At 49.2% G+C, this 17503-nt stretch overlaps 1 protein-coding gene across 4 annotated transcripts; it reads right to left on the bottom strand.

Annotated features, from left to right (window-relative positions):
• Positions 1 to 995: 995 nt before the first annotated feature.
• CD34 (CD34 molecule) lies at positions 996 to 15384 on the bottom strand. Of its 4 annotated transcripts, XR_012997006.1 has the most exons (9): positions 15149 to 15384; positions 9828 to 9962; positions 8816 to 9099; positions 8629 to 8706; positions 5984 to 6131; positions 5623 to 5663; positions 4721 to 4885; positions 4468 to 4568; positions 4272 to 4352 (listed from the first exon to the last, which is right to left on the bottom strand). XR_012997006.1 is itself a non-coding variant. In XM_076358055.1 (8 exons), exons 1-8 carry the CDS (start codon positions 15225 to 15227, stop codon positions 2821 to 2823), a joined length of 1122 nt encoding a protein of 373 aa, XP_076214170.1. In that variant the 5' UTR covers positions 15228 to 15384; the 3' UTR covers positions 996 to 2820. The 4 variants fall into 4 exon arrangements, 3 of the variants coding, with proteins under 3 accessions (XP_076214170.1, XP_076214172.1, XP_076214173.1); XM_076358055.1 differs by lacking the exons at positions 4272 to 4352; positions 4468 to 4568 and adding an exon at positions 996 to 3012; XM_076358057.1 differs by lacking the exon at positions 4468 to 4568 and having other exon boundaries at positions 4272 to 4355.
• Between the last annotated feature and the right edge of the window lie 2119 nt (positions 15385 to 17503).

Genomic DNA, 17503 nt, shown 5'->3' with positions numbered 1-17503 from the left:
GTGAGAGGAGGAGGTTGCCCGGCAGGCGGTGGGACCGGCAAGGAAGGAATGCAAGGGGTTTGATAAGGAAGGAATAATAATAATAACCTTTTCGGCAGGGCCAGAGCTGAGCCTGCCTGTGTTTACACACAGGCAAAAAACTTCCTGAGCTGGAAGCGCAGCCTTTTCCGCTGGCTCGGGACCGTCCCCGCTCAGCCACCGCCGCTCTCGGCATTTCCCTCAATCTGGATGTTTTAGAGAAAGCTTTTGTTTTGCCAAAGCAATTGACTGTAACTTTATTGTCTCTGCTTGGCTGTAGGACATACCCTGAGCTGTGAAAAATGCACCTGACGTTTGATTAGATCTCCTACTTTCTATACAGTAGTGCTGATTAGATAAACAATTGCCAAAAAAAAAGAGCCAACCTCAGCTCCCTATCCTACCCGCAGTGCAAATCAAGCCTCCGGGAGAGCTTCCCCTCCGCTCTGCAGCAGCCGGGGCTCCCGGGAGAGAAAGTAAATTCATTTTCCTGCGTCTGTTCCCCTTGCAGCCAGGCTGTGGAGGTCAGAGCACCCCAAACTACAACAAAACTGGCAGCAGTGGTTTCTAGCCGTATTCCGTACCCCCCAAGAAGTACCTGGTGTGCCTCTGTCCGTGAGCCCATGCCTAGGAAACGAGCACTAGGGAGGGTCGGACATCCCAGAGAGGAGGGGGCCGGGCCAGCAAAGATACCCAGCCCCAAACCTCCTGCTTTCAGTGGAGCTCGAGCATCTCCGCAAGAACAGGCGCTAAAGGACTGCCGTGCATCGCCCTGCAAATTCTTTGAGGCAGGAACCATTGCTGGATATTGCACAGTGCAGAGTGAGGAAGCCTTCATGTTCATCTTCATACACACCCACACACGCGCGCGCGTGCGCACCCCCCCACCCCCCCCAGTGTCAGGTCAGACCCCAGCCCTGCAGATCACTCCATGAGACTGGAGTCTCTTTTATTTATCCAGGAATTAGCTGGGCATCTTAAACATCAGAAAATCAAACAAACGAGGTTTAATAAAGTGATGTACGTCACTTGTCCTGCAAACGTGTTTGTTGAAAGACAGGGAAACTGTGCACAGAACAAGCCACAGGCTTTAGTCATAGTGTTTCTGCTGGGAAACAACCTCTCCGCGAGGCGTTGTCTTCTCATTGTGCTGGCACACGGCACAGCCAGAGCCACGCATCCCGGTGGGATAAACACGCTGTTGTTCCAAGGACACAATGGAGAAGCTGATTTTTAATACCCGATTTTTTTTCAACTGGGATTATTTGCAATGAGATTTGGGAGAAGCAATTCACACCAAAACAAACAAAACCTGAAACATTTTAAACCATGTTTAAATGACTCTTGCACCCATGCAAACAGCCCCAGATAATGACAGACGTCACTGTCATTCCTTTAAGCACTGTACCAAAAAAAAAGCCTTCTTCTCAGGTGTTCAGCACTGAGAAGAGGTTGCGATAAATTCACTGTCGAGAGGGTAGATCAGCTTTAAGGGCCATTTTTGTCCTTACTTTGGATATGGCAGTTGCTGCTGGTGCCAGCAGAGATCCTGGTCTGAACTGCAGCCTCTCGTGGTCTTGCACCATCAACCCTGGGCTTGCACGACAACACCTTTGGCTCCCTACAGACGAGCTGCACGTGCTCGGGACTGAGCTCAGACCTGCCCCTGGTCCCTGGCTCTCACCGAGCTGCACGTAGCTCAACCTCGGTGATGCGGCTTGCAGCACCGCTTGCCTCGGGAGCGGGATCAGTGCAGAGCTAGGTAGGACCAGCTCCTGCTGCTGGGATTTTGGTGTTGGCCTTCACTTACCAAAGCAAAAATACTTCTTTTTGTTCATGGACCCACTGCTGATGCAGAGGGAGAAACACCTGCCACGGAGCCAGGTTTCTGTCTAGCGCTTGTCCCAGGGGGAGCCCTTTGGCATCTTTCATTCCCGAAGTCTTACCCTTGGCACTGCCCCCCGCGTGTCGGGAGGGAGGGTGATGGGACTGCCAGCCCCAGGCATGCGCAGAGCCATCCACGGCCCTGTCAGATGTTCTCCATCTCACCCGAGTGATTGATTGCTGGCTCTGCCTTGTCAAACGCCGTCTCCAGTCCCTGACATGAAGAGACCAGGGAAGATTTTACTCTGAAACAACAACCTGCGTACTGGTAGGATTAAAAAAGAAACAAGTTTGAGGTCTATTCACATTTAAACCTTCAATTCCACATGGAAAGTTTTACACAGAGCTTCAGCAAATTCTGCTGGAGTAGGAAATACTAAAGAAGACATAAAGCACAAGAAGGGGGATTAAATGCCTGATGTTCTCAAAAGAGGAAGAAATCCTGCACTTAAACATAAAGATGAGATAAAAAACAACTCTGTTAACCAAAATTATCTGAAACCTGAGAGGTTTTTGTCACTGAAGTTCCAATGTAACTATTTTAATCAGCCTAACACAAAATTTTGGCTGTTTGGAGTCTGGCTCAAGGCTTCTGTAGCTTCAGTCTGCCTCTGCTTAAAAGCTGTTCAGGGCTAAGGGCACTTGCGTTTCTCATTATGTTCTTCTAACAACAAAAGCAGAGAACAGCTGCGAAAAAGTGTCTTGTGTGGTCAACAGGAGAAGTAGGAGGAGGCAGCGAAGCAGGTCTTTGGCAGCTCTGGCGCTTAATGTGCTTTAGGCTGATTTTGAAGTTCTTCACAGAAATAATAATAAAAAAAAAGGTCTGCAATTCCCCAACTGTCCATAGAAAACTCTTGCCCTCCCTTCTCTCTCTGCTCCCCTCTCAGTTCGCTTTAAAGATGCACTTCTCTGCCCGGTTCACATTTCAGTGTCGGCGGGACTGTGCTGCCTGGCTGAGTGGCCGTTTTTGGAGGACGCTTGGCCAGTCCCGTTCTCCTGAGTCCCACCGTTGAGGTTTGGCTTCTCCTGCAGCTCAGGTTGCTCTTGGGAGGGTATCATCAACATCGTGTTTCCCTGGCTACCGTTTTCCGTGTAATATGGGTCTTCAGCCTAAACAGGTACATAAATAACAAAGGCAGAGTTAGGAAAGGGAAAGGGCTGACAGCAACTGGCTTTGATTGCAGGCAGCGGCTTGGCTGGCTGCCTGCGCTTCCTGGACAAGAGGTACAAACAACTGCAGGCATGGGAACCTGCTCTCGCTGACAAGAAGGGGAACAGGGGGCCTGAACCATGCCGTGGCAAGACGAAGCAGGAAAACCAGCCAGGAACTGCATTTTTTTCTCCTGGACCTGAAAAGAGAAGCCGTCAGGTTTTGTTGTTTTCTCATAACCGGGTTTTGGAGCTGACCCTGCCTTGGGTTTGCAAAGCTACCCCGTGGCAGAACACCTCTGCTTTCCACTTTGGCCAGGTAAGAAGCACCATTGAATGAAAGCTATGGAAATTGCCTCTTTTTCTTTCCCCCGCCCTTCTTTCTTTCAGCCTCTAAATAGATATACAGCTTGCAGCAAGGTGCTAGCAGAAGCGCAGGACTGCACTCCAGCAAATGCAAAGACAAGCTATTGCTACAAGGAGCAGATGCCTCGGGAGGATCCAGAGCAATAGCAGAGCTGCCTCCGTCCCCCACCACGATAACTCCCCATTGTGTCAGACCGTGGCAGGTCTGACAGCAATGCAACGGGCGCTGGTGGTCCTGGGCTGCGGGTGGCGATTGCCAGCTGGTGGCAGACAGCCCCGCTCCTTGTTTGCTCAGCGGCATCCAGCACGCACGGCAGGCTGCCGAGCTTCCCGCCCGCCCCGTCGTTTCGCTCGGCCCCTTTGCTGACACCCTTGTCCGTGGCAGTGAGATGGGTGCGCTGGACACATCTCACCTAGACACTGCCACGCATTTACATTGCCTTTCACTTGCTGCCAGCATCCAGGAGACGGTACCCAGAGGCAGCGGGCTCGAGAGCCCAAGCTGCCATGTCCCTGCCTCTGACACATGCATTTGACTTCCCATGTGCATGTTTTGAGAGCATCCTTTCTGGCAATGAAATAACCTAAAGGCTTCCCAGGACACAACTGTTCATGTGCCCACGAGCAGCGATGGGGGAAAAGCATGGCCCGTCCTCACTTTACAGAGGGCTCACGTTCCCGAAAGTCACTGCTCAGCGGTCAGCCTGCCTGGAAAGGGGAAAATGGAAATAGGAAATTTCTTTCTCTTTCTTTCTTGATATTATTTTATTACCATCGCTTGTTAAGTGAGGGGAGAAATAGCCTTTATTACAGCATCGTTACAAGACAGACATATAACTCAAATGCAGCGAATGGAAAGTTAAAGTGTGTCACTTTTAATGACAAATTGATAAGGTTTCGGTGTCTCTGGAGGGGTCTTGCTGGATGAGTTCTTACTGCTGAGCAAAAATAAGTGTTAGACCTAGAAGTACAAGTGAAAAAGGGGCAGTTTTCCCACAGGAGCAATCAGCTAAGAGTTAATTTTAGAAGGCAAGAGAGGTTTCCCTTCACCCCTTACGGTCTGGCCTCCCAGCTCCTGCCCTTCGCCTTGCCCAGGCTGACCCAGCCCTGGGTCACAACGCCCTGCGTGCCGGCCGAGCCGTCCCGTCGACCTGGGGACACACACACACAGGCTGAGGGTACCGAGCCGCAGGGTACGGAGCAGCCCCTTCCTCTCCCACCCAGGCACCCCCGCACCGCTCCGGCACTGCCTGCGCCGCCGGGCTCCTCTCTACCGGCTGTTCTGCCATCTATAAGCACTAACCAGCCTCTCCCCCGCGGGGCTCCAGCTCCGCCGCTTCATCAGGAAATATCCAGCCAAGCCCAGGAATGCCAGCATGAGTCCAGATGTGACCAAGGCGATCAGGGTCTTCTGAGAAAAGTCCTGGTGGTTCCTCACGCTCCCCCGTTTAAGGGATTTTATTCCAAACTGGAAAAAACACCAAAGAGAGTCGGGAGTCTGACAAACAGGAAACATGTGCGTCTGCAGCTTGAAACAATGCTGCTCTTCACCTCCTTGTTGAACTTCATGTAAACAAAGCTTTGCTACCCGAGCTCCTGAGCTTTGCACTTTCCCTGTGAGCTCTCACATCCTCATGGTCTCATTTCCATCCTAGTATCTTCTGTGGCACAGGGAAATTTTCTCCCTTGGACAAGAGCCCTCAGGCCCTGAGATGTGGAGCATGCATCTGCACGGCTGAAATATCTCTGTGCACTGCTGTTGCAGCTCTGTTGGCTGCCATTTATATAGGCACCTGGAGCTCAGCTTTACAAGCCGATGGCAGCCTCACTGGAGTGTTGAGAGGAGGAATTAATTAATGTCAGCATGGTACTTTGAAGAAGCAGAGTGCCAATTACATCCTAAGAGTTATTGTTGGGATCTAGGCCTTTTTTAAGAAAATACTACCAAATTTTACAGTAACTATTTCAAGCATTTCTGCCTTCAGTGGTTGTATTAGTGCTCTTACGGTGCACCACTGCCTCACTGCATGTCTGGTGGTTGGCTCCAACCATCTCATGTGCCAACGCTCAGCGAGCACCTCTGGGATGGAGGCAGGTTCAGGTCTCAGCCGTCTGCCCCAGCCTCAGCTGACCATCTAAAAATCTCCTTTCTCCAGCCACTCAGGCCATCCATTTTTCTCAGCTGAATTTGCTCAAGGAATTTACCTTTTCCCAGTGAGACTCCTGGAGCATATCTGTAGCAGGATCTGCAGGGTTTAAAACAGGAAAGGCACATTACATAGAGGGTCACGCCGCAGCTAATGCCAGCATTGAAGAGCCTGGCCATTGCTGAACATGGAGGAGCCGTGAGCCCCTTCGCTGCTCCGGAGGCAACACCATGGCTCCATGGATCTAGCAAGACCCCAGAAGGAAGAGCAGTAGTTGCAGAGAGAAGTCTCCTCCCAGGCTGCAACTGAGGCTTTGTGTTCCACAGCCTCTCCCCACAAACAGTCCCCTCTCCCATTGCCCACATCGAGCTAATTACCCAGTGGTATCAACGACAGCCAAAGGAATTAGCTCAACTGACCTCTCTCACCGACGAGGATGAGCAGCATACAGTCATGGTCCACCTCGGATTTAGCGAGTTTAATCTGGCAGGGGAAGGGAACGCGGTGGGTGCTCTGTTCACATACTGCACTCCATAAGTCCGATCCCTTCATCTCTAAAAAATGTTTCTGCAAAATTTTCAAACAAACAGCCATTGAACCAACCAAACCGACTAATTCTCCATCTCAGCTATGCTGAAGATGCACCTTCTCTGGGTAATGATGTTGTGCATTCACCCTTTCTGTTTTGGTGGCTTATCTGTGCTGTGCAAAGCTGAGCAGAAGCGACAACAAGTGACAAACAGCACTGGGCTGGGTGTCAGACCTTCACCTCCCACTTCACCACTGCTTTGAGCCCCAATACCAACACCTAGAAAATGGAGATGCTTATTTCTTGTTTCTTAACTTAATGAGATTAAATTAAATGAAGATATTATTAGCAATTCTTGCAAATGGCATTTAAACAAAGCTAAATTTAGGATCTGAATTGCATGGCAAGTCCCTCCAATATTTGGACTGAAACAGCTGCCTGAAGAGCCCTATTGTTTCAGAGTCCCAGGCAGCGGCTGGGAAAGGAGGGAAATAACAAAGAAGCATTGAGCCTTCCTGTTTAGGAAATGTCTTCAATGTTTTTGCTAGGTTGCTGATCAAAGGCTAGGCAAAAAAATACAAATTTCTCACATTTTAGAGCTGAACCAACTCTTGGGTGGAAGAGGAAGAGGAGTGAGGAGCTGCAGCCTTTCCCTTCTGTGGGCCAATTTCTGTATCAGACAGGATAAGCTTTCTCCTCGGGTCTATTTTCAGCCACAGTCAGGCTTGAAGACAGAACCCACAGTTGCTAAAAGACGTTATCAGCTTCCCTAACATCCTCCCAGCTGGGGACATCATCTGAACTGTGGCCATGCCCACTCCCGAGAGAGAGAGACCGGCTCCAGCTGAATCCCCCCATCCTGCCCCTACCCTCCACTCACTCCCCAGGGGTTACCCACCAACGTGGGGCTGTGAAAGAGGAGAAAACCCCTCTTGTCTTGCAGTGTTGTGCAGAGCCGGGCAGCTCAGTACCTTCCTCTCAGTATTGTGCTCGGATCGCCACATCCTCTTAGCGTACAAAAATGCAGAGACTTATCCATGGGAGAATAACAAACAAATCATTTTCAGCTGTTTCTATAGAGCTTGGCTTGGGGTGAGAAAGGCCAAGATGGAACAAGAGACCCAAGTGTGTATTTTCCTTTCTCTGCTGTGGAAAGAACTCATCGGAGTGTCAGAATTTCCCTTTGCAATTAGCAGCACTGGGTGCCAGCTTATTGCTCATTTGCTTTGGGAAAGGCCAGCAGGAAAGTGAGACACGGCACGGTCCCTCCTATCTGCTCTCCTCGCAGATGCTCTTATCTGCTTCCCAGGTTCAGCGGCTGCTGAGCCTGAGCTGGTTTTTCCCACTTAGTTGAGGTGGAAGCATGGGAGAGGTCTGCTGCGGGGTGAGAGCTCCCAGAAAAACACGGTTGGAAGTGGGGCAGTTTGACGCGTTTCACATGGAGGGAGGGTTAAGAGTATGTGCAATTAGATACAACTCCGTAGGATATTCTGAATGTTATATATGCATCCATTTAGGTGTGTGCAGGTATGTAATGCGTGCATAATGTGCACGAGCCCTGTGCCCAGGAGCTGCCGTTGCCCACTAGATGGCATCTGTGATCAGAATCACTCGCTCCCGGAGGAGTTTCCATGTGAATTCTTGCTAAAGTGCAGTCCCTGTAAACAGGAGCAACTCTAAATGCCATTTAATCGCCAATTTGCAGAGAAAAGCCAAGTAAGAATTCACTCGTCCTAAGTGGTGGCAGTGTGGCTGACCAGCAGAAGTAAAATGAATCATTGTCATTTTATACCCTGGGCATTGCCGAACCTGCTGTCCCACAAGATCCAGCACCATCTGGCCTCTGTTGCAGGTTGTACCTCCTGTGTGAAAGGTTTCTTTCCTCCCACCCACAACAGTAGCTCAGCCAGACCCTCTTCTGCTTTTATAAATGCTTCATTTTTGGTGCGCAAGGCCAAGGGCAGTTACAGAGAGCCTGGGCTTCCCTTAGGAGTCGGTGCAGATGGGGACACTGATCTGCCACCCGTGCTCCTTCACATGCCCTGTTTTCTTTCCTAGGGCAGTCGGCAGGACAAAAAAAGGTGCTCACCTTCCCAACAGGGAAGAGGAAGAAGAAGAACAAAGGCAATTTCCCGTTAAACATGGTGGGAGATACTTCAGAAGCTAACCTGACCCCAGAGCTTAATCATGAAAAAGGAGGTTTTACACAACCAAGAGGTTGCATTTCCCCTGGGACTGCTGTGATCATCCCTTTGGGATCCTCCTGGGACTGCTGTGATCATCCCTTTGGGATCCTCCTGGGACTGCTGTGATCATCCCCACCTCCGTCAGTTTGGCACAGCTCAAATGCTCTGCCCCAGGGATAATGGTGTGAGCTCCCCACCCCAAACCGAACCCCCAGGTACGGTGGGTGACCCCATCGCTGCAAGCCTGAGAGCGCTGCAGGAACCTGCCCTTGGCTGTTTGCTTGCAGCCCCCCTCCTCCTGCATGTCCCCCCCCCGGGAGACACGTGGACACCCGGGGCTGCAACTCACGCAAGTGTTGGACTCGTTGAGCTGCAAGCAGATGGCTCCAGTGTCACTCACTTCTTTGACATTGTGGCACGTGATGGGCTGGAAGAGAAAAAACACAGTGGTGGTGTCAGTGAACTGTCAGGAGGTTCTGAGAGAAGTTCAGCCTCCTCGCGGTCCCACAGCCCGCAGTGCCCAGCCGCATCCTCACCTTCGGGCTGTCCCTGCCTGTGTGCAGTGGCGTGGTGGCAGCCGTGACGCGAGGATGCCCCGAGGTGGCAGGAGAGCTCGTCAGAGCTGGCGTGGACCCTGGGGTGTCTGCCGTCGTGCTGGGTCGAGTCGCTGGGCTCTCGGTTGTGGGGACCCCTCGGCTCATGTGGTCTGGCTCCAAGGGGGTGTCCGGCGGCTGCGTGGGGGCTCGGCTGGGCTGCGGGCTCGTCTGCTCGCTGCTGAGCCCCGGGGAGGTGGGGCTGGATGCCAGGGACTCGGCTGCAGCTTCGGTTTTGAAGAAATGCAATGAAAGGGACACATAAGAAAGCTTAAGTCCTCTAAAATCAATGCGTGGCATTGCGATGACTGAAGTACAATATTGATTTGTCATAGCCAGCAGTACCAGAATGTGTTATTGGCTGTATAAGAAACGTGCATTAGACTTGCTTCAGTTACCTAATTGTTACATGCGCTTCATAATCTGTTTACAATGGGCTAATTTCCTGGGCATACGCTGCACCACAGCAAGGATGCCATTGCCCGACCTCCCCTGCATCGCCCTCACCTCCCCCTTGACCCAGACTCTTCAAAAAGATGTACTGATTTCAAACAGCATAAAAGAAGGGCACCGTACATCTGTGCAAGGGTCCCTGCTTCATAGCCCTTCAGAGCTCACCATAAAGGCTGGCAGACCTTTTACAGGTGCCGTTTGCTGAGCAAAGAATAGGTATGTTGAGATAAAAGAATAATGAGCATTTTGTCCCATCATCTCTTGGCTGTTTTGAAAAGGATGGGTCTAAGCTGCCCGTCCTGAAGACAGCAGTGTTAGGTTGCCCCAGGTGGGATTTTTTGGACAGGATTAAAGCTTTTGACCATACTATCAGGCTCTTTTTTGAGAGCACAACCCATGCACTGACTATGTGGTTTCTTAGGGCAAGCCTGTGCACTTAATAAATCTGATTATTAATGCAAGTGCTACCCGGAATCACGGGGGGAGCGAGAGGAGCGATTACCGGACGTCTCTGGTGTTGGCTTGGCACTGCTGGGGACTTCGGGGGCTCTGGTGGCTGCCGTGCTGCTGGTGCCTTTCGTTTCCGTGGCTGGGGCCGTGGGTGTGGGGGTGCCTGTTGGGCTCCCAGAAGCTTTGCCTGGGGTCAGAGGAAGGTGTTAGGGGCTGCCGCCCCCCCCCCGCCCCAGCCCCGAGCCCCTGCCTGCCCCCGAGGGTCCCCGCGAGCAGGGCGGGGAGGCGTTAGCTGCTTTCACAAATTTGCTTTCTTCTTGCCCCAAAATGGCAGGCTGCCTTAGAGCTCATATGGGAGAAGCTCAGAGACTAAGCATTTCAGCTGGGCGAGTACCAAATTTTGATGCAGCCCTTGCAGAGGCTCCAGGGCTCCTGGGACAGGGCTGGAGGAGGACAGGCTCGTTTCTGCCCTCATCCTGCCCGATCCTCGGGCTTACCGAGGGATGCACAAAGCTCTGCACAAAGCTGGATTTCATAGTAGTTTGGGTTTATAATCCTTGGAGGAAATACTCGGGCCTTGGAAGAGCTCATTTGTGTGCCTCAGGAAAAATAAGTTGGATTTGCAGTTGCAGGCACAATCTCAAAGTAAATAGAAACATTCCCATTGGCTTGGGATCAGCTCTGACTCATGAGCAAAAACATCTTTGGAGGTAAAACAATGTTTGGAGAATGGTTTGCTGTTCTAACTTAAAGTTTATATATTGCTTCCTGGTACGTTACAAAGATGACACTTCCAGCTTTTCCTTCTGAAATGAACTATATGAGTCAGTGAAAATGCATTTCTTCCCATTTCTTAACCTTTTCTATTCTTAAGATCTAGTTCCACTTTTTACAAACAGCTTCGGTCTCTACGCCAGGGCTGTTGCAGTTTAAGATTCTTATCCAGGCACTAAAGAGAAAATCATACAAAATACATTGTTTCATTTGTATTTCTGCCCGGGGAGCCCGAGCTCCAAGAAGAATTACTTCATCCAAACAACCCTTCCAGATGGAGCAGCACTGACAGGTCCTGATCGGCTGCCCAGCACCAGCGTCAGGGCAGCGGCCGGGCTCGATGCATCCGCTGCCGGTTAAACATGCATTTATGTGTCGTGCACTGCGGTACTGTCCTGGCAGGAATTTTTCCGAGTTGGGGTGTTCACACTTTGCTGGGTCAGGTCCAGAGAACCCGGACGGTTTATGAAAAGCAAAGACCGAGATCGCCGCAGTTCATTTTGGCAACGGGTGACAGCAGGATGAGCTGCTCGGCTGTTCCTGCAGCCGGTGGGTGGTCGCACCGGAGGGTGCTGAGCGGGGAGTGCACCCCAGCTCGGCCCCACAGGGCCACCCACGCTGGTGCATCCATCCCGTCCCATCCCGTCCTGTCCCGTCCCGTCCTGGCCCGTCCTGGCCCGGCTGCAGCTGCTCTGGGTGTGGGAGCACCGGGGGGGAGGTGGGGGCCCTGCCGAGGGCTCGGTGCAGGTGTCTGGAGCTGGGATTTAGGTTCTGGAAAGGCTTTTATTTAAGGGAGAAGTTTTTTCTCCCTCCAAGACAGTTCAGTTCCAACTGGTTAAATCACCAAGTTTTTCTGATGAATTTTACAAATCAAAAGCAGGAGGCATGACTGCATGCCCAGAATAATGAGTAGCACAAAGTTAAATCCACGCTTTGCATACAGCCTTGTGTTTGCATGGACATTAGCAGGAAACTTTACATCACTAGGACAATGTAGCGCCTGGACTTGACCTCCCCAAGTGCCACAACCACCCAAGCACCTTTGAACTATTCCAGATGTTTGTAAAGCACCAGAGGTATTTCTAATCAAAGTCTTTTCACCACTGAATATCATAAATTGAAGCCTGGATCACTGCTCAGTGTAATTTGTGAGAAGACTTGTCACATAGTATTTCTTTTTCTTCCCTTTATTGTAGTGTATTGCAGGCACTTTTATAGAAAACATGGCTAAGTTTTGTGAAACCTTAGGACTCAAGAGATAAATGATCCAGATGTAAGCTGGATAATCCACATGGTGCTCAGCTAAAGTGGGTCATTTATTGCACCATACATTTTTACTAGCTTTGCTAAACTTTGTCAATTTGTTAGGATTAAGGGTTTGAGAGTTTAAGCCAAGCCATTTGTTAACCTCGGAGAAATCTTCACCTGGTAGGGCTAGCACATGCAGGAGCAAAAGCATGCAAATGTGTGAAAGAAAACTGTACTTCACAGTAACGACTGTATTTACCTATCTAGCTTTTAAAAAGCAAATGCCTCTGATTTTTAAAGATATTAAAAAATAATGGGGCTTAGGAAGTATCTCAGCTCAAATCAAATTAAAAAAAGCAACAATATAAATGTTAAAGTAGTTGACTTGGTCCAACACTCATCCCTGAGCACTAAACCAGGACCACAGAAGGCAAAGCTCTGCAGTGGCTCAGGAAACAGGAGAAAAGTTTCCATAATTTGTGCCCTACTCTGCACCCGCAGCAGATTAAACACGGGGGGTTCTCCCCTGCACCTCCATCCCTGCAAGGTGGAAGGTGCGACCCACAGGGGATTCCCAGACGGTAATTGCACCTCCTATGCTGATACCGGCTGATACACGAATCTCTTGGTAAACCTTTTGCTAAACCTTTTGCTAACTGGGTGCCTACTTCAGTGCTCTGACACAGAAAGCCTGTGCCAGGATAGTTTCTCAAACTCTTCTGTGCGTTTAACAAAGTGGTTTTCCAAGCTCAGCCGGTGCACCAGAGGGGCTGTGGCTGAGCTACGGCAAAGCGCTGCAGGTGAGCTGGCACCATGGTGCTGCTGGTACCAGCGGCTGCGGAAGAGGAGGGTAAGGAAACCAGGGGAGCAGGGATCTCTGAAGCTGCGGCCAGCCCAGGCTTCCCGCAGCCGCTCCTCCGAGGGCTCCAGCCTGCATTACTCACGCCTTTCCAGTCTTACTACTCTCAGCCATGTGGCAGGAATTCAAGCGGGTGGAGCCCTCTTCCCTCTGGAAATATCTGATAAAAAAATCCCTTCCCTCCCCCTTTTCCTTCTCCCGGACAGGATATGGGTGTGGGGCCGCAGTCACGCAGGGCGCACAGGGCAGGGGGCTGCGGGGAGCCCCCCGAGCCGCCGTGCCAAACCCCAGCTGCTGGACCAAGGGTTTTCTCGGGCTCGGGGCCTCTCCAGCAGCAGGGCGCTGCTCGGGAGCCCGGCACCTTCCCAGGGACCGAGGTTGCTCCTGGCTTGCGCAGTTATGATGTGCAGCCCTCTAAAGGACATTAAACTCAAGTGGCTGTGAGTTTTAAAGCTCCTTTTTCCTTCCCTGATTTTTAGAGCTTTTCTAGATCTTGCAAAAGGAACGAAGGAAAGAAAGAATGCTTTAAAATGGCAAGAAAAGAGATTTTTTTAAAAAAATCAAGTTTGGCAGAGATGAATAAAAAAAAGATATAAAACAGAAAGATAAAAATATTTGAAAGAAGAACGTGTTTGTATTAGGTACTAATAGAATAAATACATTCTTTTCCATGTAAGTTTTGAGACAAGCACAGGGCAGCTCTGCACGTGGTTTATCAATACCCAATTTCACCACCGAGAACCGCTCGCAGCATCACGCCACTGCGCAGGCGGAGGGCTCTCGAGCAGCCCCGGACCATCAGCCTGCTCTGCGGACCAGGGACAAGCGTAAAGTTCTCCCACACTCATTGCAAACCAGCAGCTCCCCAAAGGATCAGGCAGACCCCAGAACTGCGTATTTCATATGCAATTCACTCCCTGCGAGGCTGAACGAGGCTGCTCGTTGCTCTGGAGTCAGACTGCAGTTAGCAGCTAGTCGGTACCCGGCCTCCGGCCTCCCCACACCGCATCCACACGTGGCATTTGTAGAAGACCGGCACCTGGCCCAGCGTGGCACGGGGTTTTTTTTCCCCTGTAAAACGCGTGGCTTTAGCTGAAGCTGCCCCAGGGGGCAGGTGGAGGCCGGCCATCCTACCCTCGACAGCGCTGCCAGGAGCCAACCCGAGCACAAACGCCCCAGAATCGGGATTTCCATCGGGAGATGCGTAACTGAAACCTTCGCTTAATTCACTTGGGCTCCCCAAAGAGATGAAGAGCCTGCAGAGCCCCAAGGACGGGCTCCCTAGTTTTCCTCTGCTCTGTACGGCAGTTACACTGAGCAGAAATAAACCTCCTCTACTCTCCAGCAAGTGCTAATAAAGCACCGTAATATCCCGCAGAAATGTGGAGCATTGGCTGTGCCGGCAAAAGGAATGACATTTTGCAACATTAAATCCTCTGTCGCCTGGTAGCTTTGTCTTTACAAAGGCAAAGCTTTTTATCACTTTTGCATCACTTTTGCTTTGTATTACAAGGAACTCAGGTTTCGTGTTTCAGGTAAACACTGTTGTCCTACACCCTCGCTTGCTGCTCACTTCAGCCCAACCAGACAGTCCTGAGTGTTATGTGTCTCAAATAAAATTGTTTTTTTTTCTTCCTGTAGAATTAACATAGACTGGAGGATCAGGCACAACGGCTCGGGTGAGCAAAGGGAATATGAAAGGAGCACCGTGAAACAGAAGAACAAAATACAGCAAATTCTTTCAATCGATCTAGTCGCTCACATTCATGTGAGTAAGGAAAAATTACTTTTGAGGAGACACCCGCAGGTTCCTGGCTCCTGTCCCAGCACGCTAGGCAGCACACAGAGTGCTGCTTCACTTTTTTTAGTCCCTTTTTATGACTTTATGGTTGTTGGGATTGGGACAAAAATGATAATATTTCCCTAAAATATAACTCTTTAAAAAGTACTACCTAGAGAAAATCTCTGTATTATTATTCACTTTTTCATATGATGAATATTTGAAGAGCTGGAATAGGAGATTTTAATATTTATGGATAGTCATTTGATTTTCAGAAAATGTTTAGTTCCTACCACAGAACAAAAGTAAGGCTAATTTCCACCAATGCAGGCTGAGAAACGGCTTGAACTGTGGCTGCACTTTACAGCTTTGCATCCCCTTGTGTTACCTGTAATATGGTAGGGAGCTCTTACATCCTGATTGCTCTCCTTTTCAAACCAGCAGCATTTTCTGCTTGCAGCACATCGCTGTGAATGTGTTGGCCAGGATGCCTGATGCAGTGCTGTTCTGTAAAATGTCACTGCAGTGTTCTTCGTGTGAAATTGCTGTCTCCACTGAACACTCATTAAAATGCATCCCCCCCAAGCTGCTGTTTCAGAAGTTATTAAAGTTATGATGTTATAACTTTAAAGTTGTAAAGAAGTTGCCCCATGCACTAGTCTCACGCTACTCAGTGCTTGTAGCCCTGGTATTTTCTGCAGTCAATACTCACCAGACAACTCCACAACACAGAACGCAATCCAGAAAAGCTGCCTCCACTTCATTATTTTTAAACTTCCCAAGAACAGCATTCCTGCTCGCAGCTCCCACTAAAACTGGATCTGGCTGTGACAGCTCTTGGATTTTCAGTCCTGCAGCAGCTCTGAGCTCATGTAGCTTGGTTTTAGTTCAAGCCTTTGAGATCACTCGGCTGTGGGGTGGGTTTCTCTTCAGGGGTTGTGCTTATGGTTCAAGACTGCGAGGTGGAGTTTCTCCGATTTGATTTCACAGTTTTATATAGTTCATGGCAACCTCACTATCACTTAGGTAATTTTCTCCTCCCCATTTTCCTGCCAGCGCTTCAAAACAAACAAAAGAGCAACCCTCTCCCCAGCAAAGGATCCCAAAGCCTCGCTGGGCTTAACTCTTTCCTGAGAGCTGCTTGCTTTCCCGTTAAAGTGAAGGCTCCAGCTGGAAGGAAGGATTACAGTGGAGCCTGCTGCTAAACTTCCCTCAAAGCAAAGTAAACACAATCTGATGGGAGCAGAGAAGTGGAGAAATCCCAGCTCCAGCCACCGCCGGCGAGCCCCGTGCACCGTCCCAGGGCTGTGCTGTGGCCAGTGCCGTGGAAAGGGGAGAACTCTGAAAACTGGCTTCAGAATCGGAAATTTTCTCAGCAAATTAAGCAGGGAACTCAAGGATGCGAAAACATCACTGACCTGAAAAGAAGTAACTCCATTAGCTTCCCTAAATTGACTTTGGTCAAACAGTGAGCACAAATGAAATGGTTTAGAGAAGGTCTGGGGGAGAGAAAAACCCAGAGGCAAAAACTTCTGCATAAAACCTGGAGCAGAAGAGGGACTCGAGACTAATAAATAACTTCCTGGAGCTCATTTCCATTAATAACGCATTATAGAAACATTAAAAACAGTATAGAAATACTGACTTCAGTTTTATTACCAGGCTGAACTTTTCCAAGTGGAAATGATTGGCCCTGGCTCTCCGTTTTTCCAGTGGCTGCACCGCAGGCGCGTGTGGGACCAGCTCTGGAACCGGCAGGACGAGGGATGCTCTGCAGCAGGCAGCAAACGGGGCTGAGTCACTGCATCCTAACGTGGCCTTAAAGAAACATGAATAGCTCCAAAAGTATTGATTTAAAAAAAAAAAAATTATTTTTTATTTAAAAACACTTTGATGTTTCCATTTCTTGATTTTTACGTCTGGGGACACCACAGACAACAGAAATGTCTTAGTAATCATTTTGGCCTTTGGGGATAAAAAAAAAGATATGATCATTTGGGAAACCAAACTCTAGTTAAGTCTGAATTCTTCCTTTTCTTTTACAGCCAAATGATGCCATCACTAAAGGAGTCATCGCTGACAGGGAATCAAAAATGAGGTGGCCAGGAAAGTGTCTATGGAAGGAAGGACAATGAAGCACTTGCTCAATGTAATATCTTTTTGTGGACGCCCCCATTACACTTCTACAGTCATATGGCTACAGCCAGCAAGAGGATTAAAAGACAGAAAAAAAGATAGGGTAGTATTACGTACAAAGAAATCCCCGAATGGCATTACCGTTATACATGTTTAGTGCTATGACAAAATTCCAGTAGCTTTTGTTTTTAGCTTAGGACAGGGGTTGGATGAGATGATGTTTAAAGGTCCCTTCCAACCCAAACTATCCTGTGATTCTATGATAGGAAAATGTCTCTTGGAAGGAAACATCTGTAGGCAAGAAATGTGCTCCAACATCTATATAAAGATTTCTATTACGTTCAGTAACCTATTACTGAATGACAGAGCTATACAGGTCTATTAAAGACCAAAATATCCTGGTAAAATACGGTCTACAACATGGTATAAAACCTGAGTGGGGACACAGCCCGGATGTCTCCAACAGCTCCCCCCAAACATTTTCTCTTTTTTCCCCTCTCAAACACACGCACACACATTGGGGAAACACGCGACTCGGTACGTAACACAGGTTTGCATGCGTATCAGTTTAGAAAATATTTTCAAAAGATTAAATGAGAAAAGTAGAGTGAGACAAAGGTCCTATTTAAATAACAGGTTTTTTTTTTTCTAGTGAAGTGAGAATTTGGGTTGAATAACACAACTAAAAATAAAAGTTGAAATTTCAGAGTGCCAGCCACTAGGAAGACAGAACACCATCTGGTGAGGACCAACATCCCATCACACTGAACAGCACCAGGAAAAGCTGCTGAGCTGCCTTTGGCAGGAGAGGGCTCGGGACCACTCTCGTACAGTGAAGGCAAAAATCTTAGAAATGCTTAGAAATTGTATTTTGGGACTAAAAATAAGTGAACTGTAGGAAAAGAATAAACCAAACCAGCTGGTGCACAGC

This window comes from Aptenodytes patagonicus, chromosome 22, assembly GCF_965638725.1.
Source record: "Aptenodytes patagonicus chromosome 22, bAptPat1.pri.cur, whole genome shotgun sequence".
In the NCBI taxonomy this organism is placed as follows: domain Eukaryota; kingdom Metazoa; phylum Chordata; class Aves; order Sphenisciformes; family Spheniscidae; genus Aptenodytes; species Aptenodytes patagonicus.
This window is presented reverse-complemented; position numbering and strand designations above follow the sequence as displayed.

Coding starts and splice junctions, on each gene's coding strand:
- CD34 (XM_076358055.1), bottom strand. CDS start 15,227: ATGCTGTTCTTGGGAAGTTTAAAAATAATGAAGTGGAGGCAGCTTTTC. Junction 6,132..8,628: donor TCAACGAGTCCAACACTTGC/GTGAGTTGCAGC, acceptor AAAATTTTGCAG/AAACATTTTTTAGAGATGAA. Junction 4,886..5,622: donor AGGAGTCTCACTGGGAAAAG/GTAAATTCCTTG, acceptor TGTTTTTTCCAG/TTTGGAATAAAATCCCTTAA.